The sequence below is a fragment of the Gobio gobio genome (assembly GCF_949357685.1).
Source record: "Gobio gobio genome assembly, chromosome: 7".
Lineage (NCBI taxonomy): Eukaryota > Metazoa > Chordata > Actinopteri > Cypriniformes > Gobionidae > Gobio > Gobio gobio.
In genome coordinates this window covers 30,055,569-30,080,790 of record NC_137103.1, presented here as the reverse complement: position 1 = coordinate 30,080,790, position 25,222 = coordinate 30,055,569, and the positions used below count along the sequence as shown (strand labels likewise).

The following is a 25,222-nucleotide window of genomic DNA, read 5'->3' as shown; positions in this document are numbered from 1 at the left end:
TACTAAAAAGGGGGTCCAATCTAAATGTATATATTGCATTTTAATTTAAATTGAAGTAAAACATTAGTAAAATAATATTATATTTAATGTTTAATGCTTTTTTTTTTTTTTAGACAATTGTTACTAGTATTACTGCAATATAAAAACACCAAAGGGACTTTTATGACACTTTAGAAGTCAGCTTGTTAACCTGATCAATTAGATTGTTAATAATTAATTTATACTTGATTTTGAAAATCTTCTTCAAATAAAAATCAATAAAACTCTCACACACACACTTATAGACACAAAAACACACGCACACACAAATTAACGCGTGCCATTCCAAAAGCTAATTGTGTTTTTGTGTGTGTGTTTGTGAGTATTTTTGTCTGTTTTGAACTCTTGATGTTTTAGAGATTCACCCCTTCGCTGTTGAGTCCTTTTTTCTGCGTTCTGGCTGATTTGTAGATTGTATGCACAAAAAAACTCTGTATTTTCATATTTTTGCCAATTTCCCATTCATTTCCTATGGGGGTCATTTTTGACCCAAAGGTCCTGAGTGTGACTATTTGTTTTACGACCACTTAGACTTTTCAAATCCTGTCCCCAAGGATTTTTTTAGGTGTTCATATACCAAGTACCAATAAAGTCCCCAAGTTTCGGACCATTCCGATGAAGCTACGATTTTTAACATTTTTTTATAAAACGCTTTTAAAACATTTTTGACCCGAAGAACCCCAGAGGGTTAATTATTCAATTTAAGTGTTTCAATGCTGATCCATTTCCACAGGTCTTTTAGTGTAGTAATTTAAAACCAAGCACCTAGCCATGCAGTCTGCATTTAAAAACATTTGTGAAAAAAATGGTCGTTTTGAAGAGTTCAGTGAATTCAAGTTTGGCAATGTGACAGTATCTTTGCAATAAGTCAGTTTGTGGAATTTCATCATTGCTAGATATTCCACATCAACTGTATGTGGTATTATTGGAAAGTCGAAGCATTTGGAACAACAGCAACTCAGCTACAAAGCAGAAGACTACATAAAGTCACAGAGTGGGGTCACTGAGTGCTGAGGCACATGGTGCGTAAAAGTCGTCCAACACTCTGCTGATTCCATATATGAAGAGTTCCAAACTTCCACTGGCATTATTATCAGCACAAAAACTGTGTGGCAGGAGCTTCATGGATTGGGTTTCCATAGCCGAGCAGCTGCCATGTACCTATAATAAATTCATTAAAAACCTTGGGTATTTAAGTATGTAAGTTATTTACAATGATTTTTTAAGAACATTATTTTCGAGAATATGAATTATTTTAAAATTTTATCTCAAGAACAATCTCAAGGAAAAAAGATAAGAACATTCGTAAGAAAAGTTTTTTGGATACAACATATTCTTATATTTTCTCTTAAGTTAGGAAATAAGAATAATTAGTAGTTAAGAAGAATTTTATCCTTAAGAATGTTTTGTGAATCCGGCCCCTGATGAACTGGAACGGAGATTTTGAACCAGGCCTTCTCGTCCAACATCAGTGCCTGACCTCACAAATGCTCTACTGAAACCGAAATTCTCACAGAAACAATCCAAAATCTTGTGGAAAGTCTTCCTAGAAGAGTGGAAGCTGTTATAGCTGCAAACTCCATATTAAAATGTATATATTTAGAATGCGATATCATTACAGTCCCTGTTGGTGTATAATGGTCAGGTGTCCCAATAGGGGGGTTATGCACAATAAACTTCCATATTTTGTAAAACTGGTTGCATCGCTTCAGGTTCAGGTCTTTTATATGTTGTTAAATGCCGTTTTCCTTAAGATACCTTCAAAGGAGCAAGCTTTTCACCCTTTTAGGTGAATTATCTCTTTAACCATGATATTTGTCGGTGATGCTACTTCTTCCCATTACAATGAATTATAAGTAACAACAAAATAGCTAAGGACAAAACCGCATGGCAGCCAATAAAAAATATTTTTAGTTTTACAATTATTTTGTGTGAATGAGATGATGGTCATTGTTAGGACTGATGGGTTACCTTTCTTCAAAAGACAGGAATATGATTGACTGGAATATGATTTTTACTGTTGAAAGAATTTGTTGTAATGTTCAAATCTAACATCAAAACATTGACCGTCATTAACTGCACACGCACACCTTGGTCCTGACTGGGCCCCAAACATATTGAGTGGCTTTCCTAATATAAACAACACGGCACGGTGGTATTCAGGCAGAGAGGCTGCATGAATTTCCAAGGTGATTAAAGGCTATAAATAACCGCCTGTGTGTTTTTAGTTCTGGGATGGTGAAGCCAAGTGCTACACATAGACCCTGCCCTTCATAGATAGCACTGCAACCTTCAACCCGCAGACAACCAATCGAATGACACCCCTCAAACACTGGACTTCACACCTACTGCCTATCACCTCCTCTTCAATGCCTGGCTCCATGCTCTTCTTCCCACAATCCTGTACCAATACTATCCCTTTCATTTGGTGTCATTGTTTTACTCTTCTTACAATCATTGTCATTGATCACTGCCCTTATTTTTATCATAATACCGATACTCCAAATTAGTTCTATGCTGTATTCTGTGCTGTATAGCAACCTTAACAGGAGGTTTCAAATTTGCATTGTCTCTCTAATCCTTTGGCCCTAAAATAACCCGACACACTTGTCCTCTCATAGATATCTAGACACAGAGCACATGAAACAGCCAGTCAAGCTTCAACTGCTGTGTGTGTGTGTTTGTGTGTGTGTGTGTGTGTGTGTGTGTGACTGTTCCTACAACACATGTGCTGACTAAATGCAATAAGTGTCAGTTTAAACGGACCAGTGCGGGGAGAATTAAAGTTCTCAGATCAGACATTTTTAAGCTGGTCGTGTTGAGAGCCGCCCTCAAAATCTCTCAGGTGTTCACTGTAGCCTCTCATGAAATAGATTCAGGACTCTGTTTAAAGTCACAAAAAAATTGGCAATTATTATTTTTTATGGAATATTGCTGTATTTATTGTAAATTATTTTATATGCACATCTTCTTTTTTTTATTATTCATGTGCCCTCTTAATCTTTAGTCAAAATAACTTCCCCTCCCTCTTGCAGCGATATCTCTTCTCTGATGACGTGTTTACTGGCGAGAAGACGGGACAAATTGTCACACACATGACATCACAGAAATAGCAACCGACAACCAGCCCATCAATTCCTGATGGACAAAATCAAGTTTCACTTAGATATGCATTACAATAGGGAAGAAAATACTATCACAACTTCCGTTTCATGCTTTAAATTGCTGATTTTTGACTGAAAGAGTTAAAACAGATTTAATTTGATATTTATAGTTTATAAATGTCAATTACTGTAAAATTAGACTAGCCATAGATTAAAAAAAAGACAAAAAGAAGATTGGATCAAGCTGGTTTTCTGTATTCCATTATTCTTTATACATTTCCCTCAGTCTTCAATCTTCTTTTCATGGACAAGGTTTCTCTGATCCATTTCTTTCAATCCAAGCCAAAACTGTTTTTTTGAGCAATCCTGTCATTTTTTTTTTTTTGTAGTATGAAATGTGTAATGATCCAGCAGCCTGTCAAAGCTATATAGCTTTTAGCTCATAATTATTGCAGTTCCGACTAAAGTAAACCGTAAAACAGGGAATTATTCTAGTGTCTCAATTAGGATTAGGATTTTCTGCATGTTATTATTTAGGCTATGGGAATTCTTTAAAAAGGGGTCCCTTCATTGAGTTTTTGAGATCACATGACCAGCTAAATACTAATCATACAAAAAAAAAAATATATATGAAGATGGCAGCATCCAGGTTGGATGTGTGTAAGCTCCAAACAAATGCTTTTGAGATGAATGGTAATGTTAACGGGCAGTTCTCTTCAGGTATTACCTCATAACTACAAAAACAAGCTAACAGCTAAATAAAGCTAATTATTGGGGCAACATTTGTACTGTTTTACTTTCGGATTATAAATAGCTTGCTAACAAATCAGAGCATTTATCTGACACAAACAGAATAAGGATCTCAATTAGGGTGACGGGATCAAATGGGAACACAATTACAAATCACCCTTCACTGGGAGTTTGATTGACAGGCGATCTGACCAATCATAACGGCAAATTCGCCATTTTGTCCAACAAAAAAGCTGGTAGATTAATGTCGGTGGACTTGAACTTGAAAAATGGTGTATTGACGTCTTTCCGCGGTACAACATACCTTCTGATGTTCATTCATGTTTATTTTGTGCTAAAACTAGTAGGAAGAGATGATCGGTTCGCGTGCAGCTTGAACTGACAGTGATCTGTCACGACACATTAAAGAGCCACAAAATGGTTTATTGTTTGAATTTCTTAACATTTGAAAGCTGAGATTCTGTTTCATACCAAAAGTAACCTGATTTGTCTTGTCTGTCGGTGCGCTGTCAGTGTCCTTTTTGCTCCGCAATGTATTTTTAACTGCGTGAAAGCGCCATGACATCTCGGACATAGCACCACCCAGCAGGCACAGGATGTAGACGCCAACGTCAGTCAGACATTGGATTTTGGTTGAAAATTAAAATTGGTTTGACGTCTAAATCCAGCATTTGTTTGACGTCAAGCTTCAACGTTGGCAGACATTGAATTTTGGTTGGAATAAACACCCAAAAAGTACGCTTATTACCATCTTCACTTATTACTAACCAGATTGACTTCATTTCTGTCAGTTCTTATTGAGAATTAACAGAGGTTTAGATGTTAATGTTTTGTTGAAAATGTTTCGTTCACCATTATGGTGATCAGTGTTTGCTTTAGTTGGGTAGTTTGACTTGACCTTTTAATATTTTGTTTTTCTCTTGCTGCTGTAACTGTGTTTGTTATGGAAAGAACTGCAAGAGAAATTGTGTTCAGATGCTGTCAGCTATTTGATTTGATGATGATAAAGACATGATCATCATGTAGTGTTTGATTCACTGATCATATTCAGAGTCTATAATTTGTTTAGATAGCATGTTATTCATTTCTTATTAATAACATGCTATCTAAACATTCTGGGTGCATCATACAAAACTAGTCTATGGCTCCCAGAATGCATTGTGGCATTAAGCAACACGTCACCATTGTTGAGATTCATATGCTTATCATTGATGTCCGAGTGAGTCTAATAGATGCTGGAGATCAAAATGTTTAGTGTACAATGTAGAATTGCAGGCTTGCTATAATTAATAATACAAAATGATCATGGATCAAAAGATTAGATTCTGGATGACATCAGTAAAATAGACCACTATATGATGATCTTATCTTTATCATCAAGTAAGATGATATCATCTGATCACATTTTCTCTTGCTTTTCTTGCCATAACAAACACAGTTACAGCAGTCAAACTACCCAACTAAAGTAAACACTGATCACCATAATGGTGACTAAGAAACTATTATTTTCAATCAAACATCAACAACAAAACCTTTGTTAATTCTCAATAAGATCTTCTGTAGACGTCTGACAGAAATAAAGTCAATCTGGTTAGCAATGTGTGAAGCTGGTAATGCTGTTTGTGGAGTTGTTTAATCCTCATTTAATGTGCTGTGATACATTTCCCCCTTTTTTTAACAGTGCGGTGCTTATTCCAATCAAAATTCAACGTCTGTCTGCCGTTGGAGCCTGACGTCAAACAGACGTCAACTCGACTTTCATTTTCAACCAAAAAACTGACGTTGAATTAGTTGGAGTCCAACGTCTTCCTGACGTCACATTGACGTACTATGCACATTAATGAACCCCCTTAGCCCAACACAGGGTCTCTGCGAAGGGTCAATTTAAGTAAACATTTATTTTGCAACGTGTAAATTGCATGTGGGGACTTCTAGGAACATTCTGAGTGATAAACAAATATGGCCTGCATGGTTTTGCCGTTGCCTCGCCGAGAGAGGACAGCGCTGATCGTGGGGGTGATGTGCCATTTTAGTGTCCCTCATCATTCAGTCTCATTCTCACTTCCCCTCTTGGAATCTGGAGTGGAGGACCGATAAGCATAAAGGGCAGAGGTCAACGAGTGCAAGTTTTCGGTTGAGATGCGCACGGGCTTCCTGCATATTCGTTTCTCATGTGGTGTTGCTCTTGATGATTTTGGCCTGGATTGCATAAAATTGCATAAATGCCTTGACATTAATTTTTAAACTGTCTAATTAAATTCAGGGTTGGTTAAAAATGACAAAATGAACTTAATTACATGCTAACCTTTTAGAAAGATCTCACAGTTCTGTGAAAGTTTCTGTCTTGATCTTTTTAATAGCCACTGACTTATTAGCCTTTTTAGTGAGCAGGCCTGCACTTGAGAGCACTCAACATCAATAACATTAAACGTGAGTTTTGAAAATGAATGAAAAGGTCAGAGTAGCCTACATTTATGGTACAAAAAGTTTATTTAGTAACAGCTTTGTAAACATTTGAGGTAAATGAACATTTACATCAACTTGTTCTTATAAAATTGAATACACAAGGCACTTCTTCTCTTAAGACAGCATCGAAACAGGCTGCTGTTCTGAGCATATGTAGGTGTTTCAATTCCCTGATTGGTCAGAATAATCAGCTCTGCTTGAGAAAATCAGTTCAAGAAATGAGCGTTATCTGAGAATAATGGGCTGCAACTAAGTACACTACAAACGGATCGAGATAGGAAAGAGCTGGCTGGCTGGCCAATTCAAATTCAGAATCGATGAAATGCTATAATCCACGATGTTCAAATTTCCTGCGGCCCTTTCAGGCCACCACAACAGTCCTAAAAGAAAACATGGGAAACGTGTATATTTCTTATACTCTACAAGTGCTGTTTTATAAATTACATTTGATGTTATTTAAGTGGAATAATACTGCCATCAACACAACGACTTTTACCATTAAGACATTTTCCTTTAAGGATCAAAAATATTTCCTCCTTTCTATCAATGTAAGAATTATTGAACAGTGTCTTTTGCCTAAATGTGCAAATCTTCAACTATTTACTAAAATGTAAACTTTAAGAACCAAAAAACGACAAAATAACACACTTTGGTTTTTGGATACATAAAAACAGCAGAAAATAAATAACATACATCTGTAAATACTGTGATCTGATTAAAGCAAAAGTAATACTGTCCTAAGGACAAACCTTGGAAGCAATGTACCTCTTTCTATTTCAGGGCTGTCTGTCTCTTTAAATGGATTGCCGAAGTATATACCTGATGATAAAAACATTATACATTGTGTTTAAATGGGTCTAAATCCTGATGTGCTGTCACGTTGTTACAGTATGTTTACCGAAGGCATGTTCTATACAACAGCAGTAGTAGTCAGTGAAAATGAGGGCCTCACAGTAACCTGAAACTGGACCAACAAAAAAGAAATGAAAAAAAAAGGGGATGAACTTCATATTAGCAGAAGACACTTGCAGCATCTTTTTACGTCCATTGTGAAGTAACTACTTTTTAGCAACCACGAACTGACTACAGAAAAGCGATGCTTTTGATGACGTTTTTTTTTTGTACTCATTCTCAACCAATTGCTTACATTTTTCGAAATAAAAATGCTCAAACTTTTCGATATAAAAAACCAATAAGGATTTCAAATGTCACATGTAATGAGAGTTAGTACTCCCCTCCTCATATTAACTACTTCAAAAGTGAAAATGTATTCCTGATGGCAAGATGGTCATATATCAAAACTCTCAAATCCAACAGAGGAGCAGGATGTGAACTTCAGATCATGGGATTGAAAAAAAGAAACATGGTCCAGAGAATACACAAGCTATATGAATCAAACTGCACCATTCAGTAGTACAACAGTTATCTATATGTCACTTGTCTTAGTATATGGTCATTTTTTCATGTATGGATGACCTTTCGTCTGTTATGCATTGAAGTTTGCCACTTTCGTCAGGCAATGTGCTTTTTACTTTTTTCTTCCCCGACACTTTGATTTCTCTTTAGAGTGAGGAAATGCAGAGACAGATGCTGGAACAACAAACTTCAACTACCCTCTTCAATTACTGCTGATTTTTTTATCTTCTCATTTCATGCCCGTTCTATTCCAGGCTTCAAAAATAATTAAAAACAACTCAACGTCTACTATGTTGTATTTCAAATGTAGTTTTGTTTGTTTGTAACCTGTTTTATTGCACTTGCAAACATTTTATGTTTGGTGCTTTTGTTATATCCTCCTGGGACCCAGAAAAAAAGTTTTTGGAATTTATTATTTTTTCATGTCATTACATTGTTTAGAGCATAAAACATTCTTGAAAAATTATATTTTATTCTTCTATATGTTATGATATGTCCTCTGTAGTTGACACCAGGACTTATTCAAAATGAAATGACATGAAATTGCATGTATAGGCAAAAACAATGGGATTTATTTTTAATTCACCAATCAATTATTAGGTATCAGTTTAAAGATGATTCTGAACTATGTTATGAAAGATATAACGAAATGCATTGATATACCATTTTACTTTATGCAATATGTGGGAAAAATGGCCATATTTGGATTTTCCCATTCAATTCAACTACACTCCATCTAATTTGCATATTAATGTGTTCTTGGTGCAACGTAATGAAAATAGATGTGTAATGATGGGAGTAATAATTGGCAACGTTTTCATAATAATATCTAATATTTCATAGGAATATTGATATGTAATTTCTTTCCCTATAAAAGTCTCCAAAATGCCTGATAAACATGATTTAAGTCCTGGCGTCCACTACAGTGGACCCTGTTTTGTAACAGAAAGTCATATTTTGATTAGAAAGCCCATAACATTTTCCTGAGATGTTGATTTATAACAAACAATTTGAAAATGAATCCGACTTAAATTATAATTACAAAATATTATCATATTTCCATAAGAGTGCTAAACATTAATGTCAGCCGTTTTAAAGACCAAGAAGAAGTTGTTGTCCTGGTGAAACCTCCAAACATTTGGTATCTCTGCAAAGCCCCGAATGTGCTCTTCACAGGACATGTGACATGTATGATATCAGAGAAATTCACTAAAATACAATGTCCACTACAGTGGACAAAAGTCTATTCCTGGGTCCCAGGAGGGCATCATGAGACTTGGATACAATATACTTACTAAATTAAACTGATTAAATGGCAGTCTATTAATTTTTACTTTAAGGTCAGACTAATTCAAGTGACATTTTTCAGTGAATCACTCCAGATTCTGCATCAGGTGGGCTGCTCCATTCGACTACTGCATTACACTAACCAGCATTCAGCAGCCATCTTTCATATTCCCATAAGAGATGAATGCACTCTTTGCGATTTTACATCGCTCATTGTGTGAATGGAATTAACCTTTCCATTCCAGCAATCTGCCTCTCACTTCCTCTTGTTTTTCGCAGTATTTCTTTGTGTTTTTGTCCACAAAAACCTGCGCTATGGGGTGGAGAGCCACTACACCGCCAGATCGTTGGGCCTCGCTCTCACGCTGCTGGCTTTACTAGCCCTGCTCAGTCGTCGAGCGTCAGTGAAAATAACAGGCGGCTCGTGCATCTCCACCGTGGTGGTGACGTGCCCTTCCTCCGGCCCAGCGCTCAAACTGCCGGCAGCGGAAGTGGGGGTGTCAGTGAGCTGAGCAGCGTCTTTGGCTTTCCGCCCATTATTGGAAGAGCGAGACGAGGAGGAGGAGGAAGGGGAGGGGGAGGCGGCGTTCATCTCCCGAGTCTGCTGCTCGGTGGCCAGGTTGGCCCAGTTCTGCTCGGCAGCCAGCCTGTGGTTGTTGTTGCTGATGTAAAAAGGCGAGGACTCCTCAAGCTCCTCGCGCAGAGGGTCCATCTTGAACTCAGCCGTGGAGGGTGCCGACACGGGCTGGAGGAACACGCCGCCACCCACGGCCACCTCCGTGTAGTCTGGCGGGTAGCTGAGGGTGGGAGGCACAGTTCTAGGAGACTCGGGCTCCGCTTCGTTCACGCCGGGCAGCGACTCACGCTCGGGGGCGAACTCGTTGGTCATGCCCTGTTTGACCTTCTTCCATCCGAGGTGATAGATTTCTAACAAATTCAGCAAAAGGGACACGCAAGCCACCACAAGCATAAATATGATGAAGATGGTCTTTTCCGTGGGCCGGGAAATGAAGCAGTCCACCATGTTGGGGCAGGGCCACCGCGCACACTTATACAGGGGCCGCAACTGGAAACCATAGAGAAAATATTGACCTAAAATAAACCCCACTTCAAACAGGGTCTTGAAAATGATGTTGAACACATAGGTGCGCAACAAGGCACCTCTAATGCGGATTTTGCCGTGCTCGTCTCTGATTGGCGGCTTCTCCTTTTTGCCGCCGCCGCCGCCCCGTCCACCGGACTCCCCTCCCCCTCCGTTTCTATACAGGAGTTCTTTCTCCTCCTGGAGCCGGCTGGCCTTTCGTAGCTCCTCCTCGCGCTCTTTCCGCTTCTCCTCCATACGAACAATGTGCAGGACGTGGCCCAGGTAGATGAGCGTCGGCGTTGACACGAAGATGATTTGGAGCACCCAGAAGCGGATGTGGGAGATGGGGAAGGCCTCGTCGTAACAGACATTCTCGCAGCCGGGCTGCTGCGTGTTACAGGTGAAGTCCGACTGCTCATCGCCCCAGACCTCCTCGGCCGCCGCTCCCAGCACTAGAATCCTAAAAATGAAGAGTACCGTCAGCCAGACTTTGCCGATCACGGTCGAGTGTTCCTGTGCATTCTCCAAGAGCCGCCCAAGAAAGCTCCAGTCACCCATGCTTTACGATTTCTAGCCTAGAGAGAAAGTACAGTCTGCAGCCGAGAGCGAGAGAGAGAGACAGAGAGAGAGAGAGACAGAGAGCGAGAGAGACAGAGAGAGAAGTCAGGTGAGCAAAAGGGTTAAGAGGGGAACAGAGAGAATTCATCAGAACTAGTCAAACAGTTTTAACAAAATAACATGTTACACTGTACATTATATGGTTTGGATCTTCTTGGTCTGTCTAGGCCTGTGTATGTTCAAACAGGCACAGCTAAAGGTACGTTAACCTATAAAAAACAAGCTCAGCTCTCATGAACTCACACAGCATTTCAGGGTTCTGTATAAGATCCGAACTGTAAGCCCTGATGAAGCACTTGCCAGTCCCTCGCACAAATATATCAAATGATGTTTGGGAAAATCGAGCAAATCAGCCTTTTCAATATCACATTGACATAAACGTATGGATTTCGTGACCCCTCACTATTTAACTCTCTAACTGGCTGCTATGAACCTGGCATGCACACTGTAAGCAAACTCTATATGGCTCGCTTTCTCTCCAGCCACTGACACACACACATACACTCATACACACACTTTTTCACCACACTCAAACACACAGTCTCTTTCTCTCTCACCTGTTCGCTTCACTGCCCAGCAGGCATGTGCTGAGATCGACATTATAATGTTCAAAAACAGTTGAAAGCGTTGACTGGACAGTGATGTGTGAAGGGCCCTGATAGAGCCAATTTCAGGGCATCAAGGGGGAAAATGCAGGGAAATATATTGGAGACAATACCAGGCCACTTTATTGATGTGAATCTACACTCATATCATGTCTACATGATTATAATTGCCAGCTAAAACAGTGCAATTCATGAATTCACCATGTAGAGTGCTTTGAAAAATGGATGAATCTAGAAATGAGTGTCATGATATAACTTAAGGATTTTGATAAATCCAGATTCATCTTTATCATAATAAGCACAAATAATCAGTAAGATTGAACAGATTTCCACATGTAAACAAAGACCCCCAAAATAGAAAGACATACAACAGGCAGAAAAACAATAATTTGACTTACTAAAATGATGTTGTATCGAGGGCGGCAAATCCATCGACTAAGGTTCTATATCAAGTCTATGACCCTGAAAGAGAAGGTGCAAGTTACATAATAATAATAATAATAAACATTTATTATTTTATTCAATTTATTTATTTTAAATATGTTTTTAGATAACTTTATACAACTGCAAATAGAATTTGTATTTGTTAAAAATGTAAAAAAACAAAAAACAAATACATTTAATTTATTTAATAAGATTATTTAAAAATATTTTTAAATCCTTATATTAGTTCCACATATCATAAAAAAAATTGCCCCTTTTAAGTAATTGATGGTCTGATATATTTTTTATCAAATAGCCTACTCCCAAAACATATTTTGGTTCCTAAGGTAGCTATCATTTTCATTACAGATATTAAAATATGCTTAGTTTATAATTATGTATCGTCTTTGATCTATCAGCTAAGCATTTAATTACAAACTGCTGCTGTTTATATAATTAACGGATGATAGTGATTATCCAATGTTCTCACTGTAGGCTACTGTCAGGGTCAGACTGTCAGAGAGAGGCAGATTTTCTATTCTTTGCACTGCTTATGCGCTCATAGCGGTCATCTCAAACAACAGATGGCTTCTTGAAATGTGTCTAAATGATGTTAGCTGTTAGTAGACTGAAACCATCCACACTGGAGTCAAAGTTGATGGCCTACCAGCTACCAGTCACATTAATATGGGATGTAAAAGGATAATATATTCCGTGAACCTAACTTAAAGCATACCTTGACTGAAGTAGGCAAACTTATCTAAAGCAAGCAATATCCAGCGGCCACTGGTGCCACAGTTTGAGTGCGTTGAAAGCATACAGACCTCCCAAAGGCAGCAGGAGCCCTCCCCGCTCCCCCCGTTCCCAAATCCTGGCAGCACTGCCAGCTTACCAAACTCTTGAAAGTGGCCGTGAACTTATTCATTCACAAAAGTTCTTCACACATAGACCCGAGGCCAAACTCTCGTAGAACACCTAGTTTTTCATGGCAAATCGAGTGTGGAGACGGGGTCTCACCAAGCGCAGCTGTCTCCCGTTCCCAGCCATCGCTACTGTCACTTTGAGTGGTCATGCAAGAGTGCTGCGTTCAGAAAGTCATCGGCCAGTCAGCGCGCACGCCACGCCCTAAACTCATCGCCCCAATTTAACTTTACTCGAACACACGATGAAGACAGATGCTTTATTTTATATTATATATTGTCATAAAATGAGGATAATAAAAGTGATTAATCTAAATAATAGTATAATAATGATAATAATAATAATTAGTATAAAAACATTATTATATGAAATAATATAAATAATAGGCCTATAAGAGTTATGAGAACAATTTTTTCGTATCACCCCGCGTTCAATGTGTTGATTGGCAAGCGTTGATTCTGCTTTGGTTTCTGTGGAACTATTTTCGTTGGCGGAGTAAAATATAATCAATATTAGGCCTAAAAATGTACAATTAGCCTACTTTTAATTAATAAAACTAATATATGATAAATGCTCAGTACATTTGCACTCTTGTTCGTGTGATAGTGCTTGATTATTCTCCACTGAAGATGTGATAGGCTAGACTAGGCAACAAGGTCCAGTGTGGAAGTTTGAAACATAAATTTAATTAGGCTATAACATAGTAGGCTAATGAAAGCAATCACCAAAAGCTTGTTTGTGGCAGTAAACTGGCAAAAAGATAAAAAATGTGTCTCAAGTCAATAATTCTGGAATTTTTGTATTGCATGGGAAAGTATCAGTCATGCAGCAGGCCTGGCCAAAAAAAAAAAAAAAAAAGAAAAAAAAAGAAAAGAAAATTAGAATGGAAATGCACCGCCCTCCACTGGTTTTCCTGGAAAATCCACCAATGGGAATCACAATACTGACAAACACATTAAACATTTAAAAAGTTTTTTTTATTAAGATATTCATATAAAAGTTGTTAGAAAATCCAAAATTAGAAAGAAACGTACATATTTAACAACTGACAATCAATAATGATCACATCTCGCGTTTGGAAACAGCAGATTCCATTAATGCCTTGTGGACACTTTGGTAACAATTATTCCAGCGGTTTAATCACAGCATTAATAACAAAACTGTTCACCGCTGACATGTAGACCCACTCAGAGAGGAGAAAAACTAAACAGAAGATAACGCACAGTTGACGAAGCGCGAATCCACGTACAAGCTCTGTCAGTTAATGCTCTCTCACCTGTCAACAGGTAGACTGACGGACAAGATGCCATACAGCGCGCGACTAGTAAACATTCTCACGCGACTACAGTTTATTTGTTCTGAAATAAGGCACTGCTGTAAGAGGGTACGGATAGCCTATTGCGAAACGTCTTAAAACTAAACAGACGTGCCGCTTTTGTGAAGACATTTAAATCATGTACCAAAACAAGCACAAATAAAAACGCACAAACCCCCATCAGCTCTCTAAATCATAGGCTACTGCCAGTCTTAAAGAGGTTGATACAAAAATTGCGTTTAAAAAGAAATAAACAAAGCAAACCTCATGTAAAATCCAAATAAAGAGAAGTATGTACAACACAACATAGTAAATGATTCCTCAAAAACAGGACACAATTTTGTGCAATGGTCTTTGAACGTCATTTATGTTGCTGTGACCACTAGGAGTCACTCTTGGGCTTTTCCAATGCCATGATTAGAGAGTACAGAAGCTGAGCAACGTGGAAAATCAAATTCAACAATCCCCAAATTCTTACAGTCAATGCAGTGTTATAGTCCCTATTGTCATCTTTTTGGCTTGGGGGAGGAATGTCACCTTTTAAAAAAACCATGCTTGAAACCTTTCAGGTTTGCGGCTTTGTTCTGTTCTGACAACTTGTCAAAAACAAGCTACAAAGCACATTCTGTTAAAACACTGTCATCTATGTGCCTATTATCATTAAGATGATAGTAGAATTGAGTAACTGGGATAATCTTAAAGAGTCTTATTGGTCGAGGAGTCCGAAGCGGAGGACAGCAACCGTGTGTTCTTTTCGTTCTGTAAGAGCGCCTTTTCTGTGGAAATTTTATCTTGGTGTACAAAGGCGCGCCTCCCCCTTCTTCTGGCCGAGCACCTCAGCAATGCCTTGACAATCAAGTAGCCCAGTTCAGCCACATTGAGCACAATGCAGATGGCAGAAGATCCCACCATGAAAATGGTGAAGACGGTCTTCTCCGTTGGTCGTGAGATAAAGCAGTCAACTTTATTGGGACAGGGCCACTGCTCACACTTCACAAGACGTGCCATCTGAAACCCATCATAGACATAATACAGTGCGTACATGAATCCGGCCTCGAAAAGGAGCCGGAAGAACAGGCTGGAGGTGTAGGTCCACCACAGCGGCCCAGTGATGGGAAGACGCCTGTTCTTCAGGCTCTCCAAGTCATCCCCTTTGGCACTGCCAGTGCGGTTGGCCAATAGGCCTTTCTTTACGTTGCGTTTACGGTGCGCCACATGCATGGCCACCAGCAAAGCCGGTGTAGACACAAAGATGAGCTGCAGGCACCAGAAACGGATATGTGAGACTGGAAAGAAGTGGTCATAGCAGACGTTTTTGCAGCCGGGCTGTTGTGTGTTACAGGTGAAGTCGGACTGCTCATCACCCCAGACCGTCTCGGCGGCGATTACAAGGATGCTAATGCGGAAGATGAAGAGGACAGACAGCCAGATCTTTCCCAAGCTGGTGGAGTGTTTATTCACCCCTCCCAGCTGGGCATAAAGCGCTGCCCAACTCATCTTGTCAACTGTTGCTCTCAGCTCCTAATTAAAAAGAAAGGAAGGAATTTGATTTAGCAACTATAAAAAGGAAAACTTTATATCATTTCACCATTTGTTGAATAAGCATGCAAACTGGAATTTGCTTTAAAATAAAAAAATAAAACACACACTTTACATATTGTTTACACAGTTTTATTGACAACTTGTCTGGTAACTTTAGAGTTCAAAAGTACATTTTGGATGATTAAAATAGACAAATAAAATACACTGACACTATTTTTAGTACATTTATTAATCCATTAATTTTTTTGTAAATGTAGGTGGAGCTGGGTAGACTAGGCCTACTTACAAATTATAATCGGTTACTGATTCCAAAATTACATGACAAAAAATGTAGTTAGTAACATAATCCATTACATTACATATTTAAGGTATTATAATCTGACAATTTTTGGATTACTTATAAATTACTTTTGACCTAACTTGTTTATCACATTGATTTGAGTAAAATAATCGTGTACCATACAAGAAAGAAGATGAAAAAAATTAAGACCACTTAACATTGAGAAATCAATGTTAAGTGGTCTCTTAATTTTTTCCAGAGCTGTATATTCCATTCTTTGTTGTCAACAATATGAAGTGCATTAAATATTACATTATGTCAGGGTTTCCCAGACTGGGGTTTGTGATGGAACTGGGGTTCATGAATTTAATGAAAAGCTATTCAGTTATTAATTTAATACATTTAAAAATAAATAATTTTAAAATAAATACAATAACAATAAAACACTACTAAAAAAAAAAGTTATTATTGACCTAACTTACCAATTAAAATCTCAGGGGGTACTTCATGTAAATATATTAGGTCAAAGAAATCAAACAATAATTAATCTGTTAATCAGGAGTTGATTAGAAATGTCGAGAAAACACTTTAAGTGAAATGATTTCTGTAAATTCAGTGATCAAAAGCAACATTTTTATAAAGTAGGCTAAACGTATTAAGGAGAATTAATGAATTATTAATATTTTTTACTGCAATTGTGAGAATAACATGAAATCAATAAAAAAGTAACTGCAGTCTGAATATGAGCATTTTTAAACGTAATATAATCTAATTACAAGTAGGCCTACTTAATTTTTGGAATCTGATTACGTAATCCAGATTACATGAAATTAGTTTTGCTATACCCATCACGTGCCTGTATTAACTATTCCATGTCTTCAAAAAGAGTCAACATGTTGAATTGCAAATAGCCTACTTTTATTAACATATTATTTAATAACTTTAATAAAACACTTTATAGGCTAACACAAGATACATTTCGTTCAAAATCAAAGTTTTCTTTTACATTTGGTAACTTTGGTTATATTTGGTCGAGTTTAACGAGTCAAAAATATCACATAAAATAGCCTATCAGTGAGAATTATGGCAGTTTCACAAAAGTTTACCTGTTATCTTACAAGACGATTCAGATCAAATCCATGATCTATATATCCGTCCAGATGAGTAAATTCACTCGCGGAGTTTCTTCGTATAGTTTTGAGAGTGAGATGAAGTGATTGACTGAGGACAGGGAGCGGATATTTAGTGATCTCTCTCGAAGAAAGCCGCACCTGACATCGGGCGGAGCCACCGCATTCATTGGATGGCTCTTGAGCTAGCAAGAGAATTCTCCATGTCCAATGCGTCGCGTGCTTGCACAGCTCAACTAGAGGCGCTACAGTCGCGTGCAGATGTGGTAGCTATTATGTTCTGCGGCTTGTTTAGAAACGTAAAATATGTCTTTTAAGTTTATTGTATAGGCCTATTGTAACAGTTTTTTTCTCCGGTAAAAAATGTAAACTCAAGCACTTTCACGTTTCAATAGGCTACCTCAATTCGATCGAGAGAGGGAGGAAGCATTCAGGTTAGTTTGAACTACTTTTGCCTGCAATTGCTGTAAAAGTTTTACATAGGATAGGCTACAGTGGTTCCAAAAAGTATTGAACACTCCTAAAATGTTTTGCATTACATAAAATATACAAAATATCAAACCAAATAACAAAGTGAAGAAATAAACGCACTATAAGCAAAACATTTCACAAATGTCAGTTAAATATACACTCTAAAAAAAAAAAAGGTTCTATATGGCACCAAAAATAGTTCTTGGCTCGTAATCATAGGGGAACCTTTTTTAGTGCTATATAGCACCATTTTTGGTGCTTCAGTGGTTCTTCAGCGGTTCTTCAGAGGTTCTTCACCGGTTCTTCAGAGGTTCTTCACCGGTTCTTTGACTAAGGTGCTATATAGCACCTCTGAAGAACCGCTGAAGAACCACTGAAGCACCAAAATTGGTGCTATATAGCACTAAAAAAGGTTCCCCTATGATTACGAGCCTTTTTTTTTAGAGTGTAGGTTTCAAAAGATACAACAATAAATATGATTCCAAATCATAATACTGTACTATAATGTGGGAAATTGTCATTCATACTTAATGTCATCGACGTCATAACTACACTTTGACACCAGTCGTTGTTAGTTCTGAGAAAAGTTCTAAGTTCTAGCATTCTTTATTTGTATCCGACAGTTGGTTTGACATGTTATGTAATCCAAAGATATTCAGACACATTAAGGTAAGTGTCCACATAGGCTACTTTTTCATGACCCATGAAGGAATTGAGCGCATTTGCCTATAGTATATTTTTTATGCCGAGTCAAACACTGATTGGGGTGGGAATCAGGAAAAGGACTTGCCAACTGGAGATTGCTTTAATTTTCCCTTTAATTGTGAATTTTACACCATGAACAAGAAAGTGCTTTAGCTGTATAACAAGTCTGTCACAAATCTAAGACGTTTAAAAAATACTGGTAAAATTCAATTCATAATTAAATTAACACTTAAGCCATTTCTGAGGTTAGTTTTTGTTTCAGTAATCTTCGTCTATAATCGGACATATTCTGTTGCCCAGAAGGGAAATATTCAACAAAAGACATCAATGGCTCAGATGATCAATAACCACTTCGATGTATCCCATCTAAATGGACCAGCCTCATTTCTTTAGCTTAGCAAGTCCCATCAGCAGTTGATCTCTTCTCTCTCTCCTGGCTGTGAGGTGTTCCTGCTCACTAGGGATCAGCTCACAGATCTCCTAAAAGGGTGATAAAATCTTTATTTTAGTTTATAATGATTACAAATATATATATATTTTTTAAAAACAATTGAGGTTATTTGAACCATCTGTCTGTTTTGAGATTTCTAAAACAACTGGCTTTAGAGTTTTTTCATACAAAAATATTATTGATATTGCATACTTTTATAATTCTAGCTGCTGGCTCCCCAGAAAAGTCTGGAACTGGCCCAAAAGTATTAAGAACCCTCTTCATGCCCTCGCTATAGCGCTGGAGATAGTCTTCCATACCTGGACAGACAAAACACATGGTAAGGATTAAATGAAAATGCATTTTTGGATTTCTACAATACAGTAGTAAACCATAACAAGTCTAATATTTTCCAATTGTAAAAACAACATACAAGTGCTGGTCACATAATTAGAATATCATCAAAAAGTTGATTTATTTCACTAATTCCATTCAAAAAGTGAAACTTTATTCATTCATTACACACAGACTGATATATTTCAAATGTTTATTTCTTTTCATTTTGATGATTATATCTGACAACTAAGGAAAATCCCAAATTAGAATATTACTTAAGACAAATACAAAGAAAGGATTTTTAGAAATCTTGGCCAACTGAAAAGTATGAACATGAAAAGTATGAGCATGTACAGCACTCAATACTTAGTTGGGGCTCCTTTTGCCTGAATTACTGCAGCAATGCGGCGTGGCATGGAGTCGATCAGTCTGTGGCACTGCTCAGGTGTTATGAGAGCCCAGGTTGCTCTGATAGTGGCCTTCAGCTCTTCTGCATTGTTGGGTCTGGCATATCGCATCTTCCTCTTCACCATACCCCCTAGATTTTCTATGGGGTTAAGGTCAGGCGAGTTTGCTGGCCAATTAAGAACAGGGATACCATGGTCCTTAAACCAGGTACTGGTTGCTTTGGCACTGTGTCCAGGTGCCAAGTCCTGTTGGAAAATGAAATCTGCATCTCCATAAAGTTGGTCAGCAGCAGGAAGTATGAAGTGCTCTAAAACTTCCTGGTATACGGCTGCGTTGACCTCGGACCTCAGAAAATACAGTGGACCAACACCAGCAGATGACATGGCACCCCAAACCATCACTGACTGTGGAAACTTTACACTGGACCTCAAGCAACGTGGATTGTGTGCCTCTCTTCCTCCGGACTCTGGGATCCTGATTTCCAAAGGAAATGCAAAATTTACTTTCATCAGAGAACATAACTTTGGACCACTCAGCAGCAGTCCAGTCCTTTTTGTCTTTAGCCCAGGCGAGACACTTCTGACGCTGTCTGTTGTTTAAGAATGGCTTGACACAAGGAATGCGACAGCTGAAACCCGTGTCTTGCATACGTCTGTGCGTAGTGGTTCTTGAAGCACTGACTCCAGCTGCAGTCCACTCTTTGTGAATCTCCCCCACATTTTTGAATGGGTTTTGTTTCACAATCCTCTCCAGGGTGCGGTTATCCCTATTGCTTGTACACTTTTTTCTACCACATCTTTTCCTTCCCTTCGCCTCTCTATTAATGTGCTTGGACACAGAGCTCTGTGAACAGCCAGCCTCTTTTGCAATGACCTTTTGTGTCTTGCCCTTCTTGTGCAAGGTGTCAATGGTCGTCTTTTGGACAACAGTCAGCCAGTCTTCCCCATGATTGTGTAGCCTACAGAACTAGACTGAGAGACCATTTAAAGGCCTTTGCAGGTGTTTTGAGTTAATTAGCTGATTAGAGTGTGGCACCAGGTGTCTTCAATATTGAACCTTTTCACAATATTCTAATTTTCTGATATACTGAATTTGGGATTTTTCTTAGTTGTCAGTTATAATCATCAAAATTAAAAGAAATAAACATTTGAAATATATCAGTCTGTGTGTAATGAATGAATATAATATAAAAGTTTCACTTTTTGAATGGAATTAGAGAAATAAATCAACTTTTTGATGATATTCTAATTATATGACCAGCACCTGTATAACAGAAAGTGTTTAGATCTATTTTAATTAATTTGAAATAGTTATATTTTTAACCAAGCCACAAAATTCTTATTTAGTATAAATCAAAGACTGCCTTGTCATTCTGAATATCTTCGACACTAAAGGTAAAGTGTGTATATTTAATGTGTAATTCAGTCCAAAATGACTCAGCAAATACATGTTTTCTAGCAGAGTTTTCAAGCATGAATTGAGTAGCTCCTCATTTAAAGGGCATGAGTGCTTTTAGAAGGGCTCTCAGCAGATAAGACGTGCACCAGTGAAAGTTCAGCCACAGTTCTTCCCTTACAGATTCCAAGAACCTGTGCCATTACAGCGATGGAAGGAACAAGAGCAAAACTCTGAATACAGGATGCTTTATCACCACAGTGAGAGTACCGTAGCAGCTCACACACAGTACAAACAGGCAGGGCTGAGGATGGTAATTCATCTGTCATCATCAAATCTTAGTACTGCTGTCACATGGCAAAGCACGTTTCATGGGTGAGCAGGGTCATCCTACAGATTTCACACTGCCTTCTGATTTTCACAGTGAACATGAGATCTCTTCAAAACACATGCACATTCACTTTTGAGCTTGTTTCAGTTTCTTTCACCAATTCTCTCTCTTACACACACACACACACACACACACACACACACACACACACACACACACACACACACACACACACACACACACACACACACACACACACACACACACACACACACACACACACACACACACACACACACACACACACACACACACACACACACACACACACACACACACACACACACACACACACACACACACACACACACACACACACACACAAAAGTCATGTGAGGACACACACACACACACACACACACACACACACACACACACACACACACACACACACACACACACACACACACACACACACACACACTAAAGTCATGTGAGGTTGATCATTGATAACAGCAACAGGTTTTTCACAGACTGCTTTTTCACTGCCCCAAGCACTACAGCAATGTTTTTTCCATGCGTGATGAAAACAAAAACTTCTTAGTGCTTAATTACAAAAGTGTCATTATTCCATAAAAAAAAAAAAAAAAATCCATGGGTTAATAGGTAGCTTGCCTTCCGGTGCGTTGAGATGCATGGTTTCAATGGGACCTATAAAAGCGTAGCGCATGCCCAGGCCCTCAGACATCACCAGATCAATGTCCTTCACTGAGATCACTCCCTCCTGGATGAAAAGAAAGAGAAGTTAATTTGGCAGCTTGCTCTGTATTATACACTTGGATGAAAGACTTTTTCTAAAAGTGGTTTACTGATGTTCCGATGTTCTAATCCTAAAATTACAGCTTCCTGCTTAGTAGTTTGTCCAGCCAACAAGGTTTGGTCCACCTGATTGAGAGGAAAACGGAGGTTGCCTCCCTTTTCGTCCCATCTAAAGAGTACTAAAGCCGCTCCCACTGTATTGAGTTTCTCTTATCATTTAACTCAGTGTCCCCTGAACAATGGGATGGTATGGCAGGGGGAGGCAAGCGTTGTTGTGCCAGGCTTTGGGCCCACTTTGCACTCAGATTACCTGTGGCCACAGATACCTGTTGCCTGACTGTGCTGAAATCAAAGCTTGGATACAGAACGGGCAGTGGGGGGCGAGTTTGGGAGGGGGACAGGGTGGTCTTTGTTCATTCCCTGCGTGCAACAACGAGGCCGTTATCTCGGTGTTGCCAGGCGGCGGACTGGCTGGGGAAACCGTGAAAAGAGGCCTTTCCTGTATACGGTAATCACCAGGGGCAGCCATTACCTTTCCCAGCTGCTCTACTTTCCAGAGCTGGCTCTCTCTCAAAGGGCCGCCTGAACTCTGAGAGGAAGCAGGAGTGGATTTATGCTGCAAATCTTGTGTAGTGCACAGTCCAAACTTTAAATGTTCCTCATCATAAAAAAAACTAAAACTCATCTCTGTGCACACAAACAAAAAATGTAAGAGGCAAGTCAATGATAGCATACGTTTAGAAGTCTAAAATCAATGGTGTGTGTGCACACCAAAAGCGAAGCGAATATTCGTAAATTACATACAAAGTCAATGCAAAGAAGCAAACAGATGTGAATTGGTGATATTCGCCTCAATCGCGTCTTTTGGGTAAGCTGAAAAATTTCAACTTGAGCGGGAAATTCACATGGTGCGCTGTCGCGCAAGCCAATCAGCAAAGAGCCTATCGACATGTTCGGTGTGACAGGTCCGTTGTATCATAAAATGTAGTAGAAAAGTAAGCGAGGAAGTTGGACTACCTGGCAAATTACTCACTCTAGATTACCCATGGAATTACTTGTTATTCGCATCACTCGCGCAAATAAAAACATTGCACAATGAGGACTGTCTTCACGCACATCAACATAACAGACGCATATCTTAATCACTTACCAGGTAGGCTAACTTCCTCGCTTACTTTTCTCCGAGCTTTTTTGTTGGGGTGTCCACAGAAATGCTCTGATTCAACGGACGTGTACAATCGGACGTGTCAATAAGCTCTTCGCCTGGCGCAAATTCACGCCTTTGCATTGACTTTGTATGTAATCTATTCGCGCAAATAATTAAAGGGTTAGTTCACCCAAAAATGAAAATTCTGTCATTAATCATTCACCCTCATGTCATTCCAAACCTGCAAGACCTTCATTCATTTTCGAAATAAAAATGAAGATCCCTCCAGAGATAGCTATTTAATGAACACTTTCAAGGCCCAGAAATTAGTTAAAATAGTCCGTGTGACTCCAGTGGTTCAACCTTAAATTTTATGAAGCGACGAGAATACGAGAAACAAACAAAAATAACAAATTTATTCAATGTGTTCTTAACCCTTTAAATTAGCTTTTGGTGTGCACACACCATAAGAGAGACTTGCAGAAAACTTATGAACATTAGCTCAAACAGTTTTCAAAAAATATTCAAGTGTCTGTGGGCACAGTTTTAAAGTGAAGTGACGTGAAAGCCAAGTATGGCAACCCATACTTGGAATTTGTCCTCTGCATTTAACCAATCAAAGTGAGTGCACACACACTAGGAACAGTGAGTAGTGAACACGCACACACACTGCAAACTGTGGACACACAAACATGGAGCAATGGGCAGTCGGACTCTATCAAGTCTTCGGCGTCAGTTAGGAACCTGGGTGTGCTCTTTGATACCAATCTTTCATTTGAAAGCCACATCTGTAAAACTGAATTCTACCATCTTAAAATATATATCTAAATTACGGCACATGCTTTCAATGCAAAATGCTGAACAGTTAGTTCATGCGTTCATGACCTCAAGGCTAGATTATTGTAATGCTCTACTGGGTGGTTGCCCTGCTCGCTTAATAAATAAAACTGCAGCTGGTCCAAGACGCAGCAGCTCGAGTTCTTACTAGAACCAGGAAGTATGACCATATTAGCCCGGTTCTGTCAACACTGCACTGGCTCCCTACTAAACATCGCATACATTTTAAAATCTTGCTTATTACTTACAAAGCTCTAAATGGTTTAGCTCCCCAGTTCTTGAGCGAGCTCTTTACACATTATACTCCATCACATCTATTGCAGTCTCAAAATTCTGGCCAGTTGATAATACCTAGAATTATATCAAAATCATCTGCTGGCAGTTGGTCCTTTTCCTATTTAGCACCTAAACTCTGAAACAGTCTTCCTAGCATTGTTCAGGAAGCAGACACACTCTGTCAGTTTAAATTTAGACTAAAAACACATCTCATTACTATGGTATACACATAAAACATTTTTAATTTATATTATTCAAATCAGTTAAATGATTGTTAGGCTGCATTAACTAGATCAGCCGGAACCGGGAAAACTTCCCATAACACCTGATGTACTTGTTACATCATAAAAAGAACGGCATCTACGCTAATGTTAGTCTCTCTGTTTATCCCGAGGTTTACTGCAGTCATCTGGATCCGGCCCGTATCCAGATCAGATGGTGGACCTGCGCCCAGATATGACCAACGCATCCCTGAAGTGTCTGCAGAGACTGTGTAAATTAGACTCCCCCCTGAAATTGCCTCATCGACACGGCATCTTTAATAAACCCGGGACGGGGACCGGCGAGATTACTCCGATCTTTCGAATATTCCTATTTAATAATTGTTTAATCGACACGTCATCCTCAATAAACCTGTCTCCGACGTGATGACTTTTGAATATTCCGATCTAATATGACCTGTAAAGTTGCCAGAATAATAATCATACACTGTTTGTTAATTGGCCAGAGGAAAACTGGCACCCTGACTGAGCCTGGTTTCTCTCAAGGTTTATTTTTCTCCATTATGCCACCTGATGGAGTTTTGGTTACTTGCCACTGTCGCCTTTGGCCTGACTAGCTCAGTTGGGGACACTAAATTTTCAACTAAATATTCAAATAAATGTTTAACTAAATTACTGATCTGCCTTGTCACTATATGATAATTGAAATGAGCTGGATAACATCACTGTTTTTTTCCAGAGCGGCTGTACAGCCTATAATTCTGTTGCATTATTTTCCTGTCTAACACTGTGAAGCTGCTTTGAAGCAATCAGCATTGTAAAAAGTACTATATAAATTGACTTGACTCTCTAAGCTTTAGGCTACA

The 25,222-nt window shown here is 38.7% G+C and overlaps 3 protein-coding genes across 5 annotated transcripts in view; all 3 read right to left on the bottom strand.

The window, feature by feature from the left end:
- Positions 1–7,829: 7,829 nt before the first annotated feature.
- On the bottom strand, positions 7,830–12,872 carry gja3 (gap junction protein, alpha 3). 3 transcript variants are annotated; one of them, XM_079821264.1, is made up of 3 exons: positions 12,810–12,872; positions 11,768–11,831; positions 7,830–10,739 (listed from the first exon to the last, which is right to left on the bottom strand). In XM_079821264.1, the coding sequence occupies exon 3, from the start codon at positions 10,702–10,704 to the stop codon at positions 9,394–9,396; it is 1,311 nt and encodes a 436-aa protein (XP_079677390.1). In that variant the 5' UTR covers positions 10,705–10,739; positions 11,768–11,831; positions 12,810–12,872; the 3' UTR covers positions 7,830–9,393. The 3 variants fall into 3 exon arrangements, with proteins under 3 accessions (XP_079677390.1, XP_079677389.1, XP_079677391.1); XM_079821263.1 differs by having other exon boundaries at positions 12,529–12,862; XM_079821265.1 differs by lacking the exon at positions 11,768–11,831 and having other exon boundaries at positions 7,830–10,721; positions 12,529–12,849.
- Positions 12,873–13,671: 799 nt separating this feature from the next.
- Positions 13,672–17,123, bottom strand: gjb8 (gap junction protein beta 8). The gene is made up of 2 exons (XM_079821266.1): positions 16,957–17,123; positions 13,672–15,549 (listed from the first exon to the last, which is right to left on the bottom strand). Exon 2 carries the CDS (start codon positions 15,523–15,525, stop codon positions 14,725–14,727), a length of 801 nt encoding a protein of 266 aa, XP_079677392.1. The 5' UTR covers positions 15,526–15,549; positions 16,957–17,123; the 3' UTR covers positions 13,672–14,724.
- Positions 17,124–18,037: 914 nt separating this feature from the next.
- cryl1 (crystallin, lambda 1) overlaps positions 18,038–25,222 on the bottom strand; it is a 20,019-nt gene continuing 12,834 nt past the window's right edge. The window contains exons 6-8 of the mRNA XM_079822223.1: positions 21,732–21,840; positions 18,800–18,906; positions 18,038–18,636 (exon numbers count right to left, since the gene is read on the bottom strand). Coding sequence (XP_079678349.1) covers positions 18,538–18,636; positions 18,800–18,906; positions 21,732–21,840 — 315 coding nt within the window. The 3' untranslated portion in view covers positions 18,038–18,537. The remainder of the gene's footprint in view (positions 18,637–18,799; positions 18,907–21,731; positions 21,841–25,222) is intronic.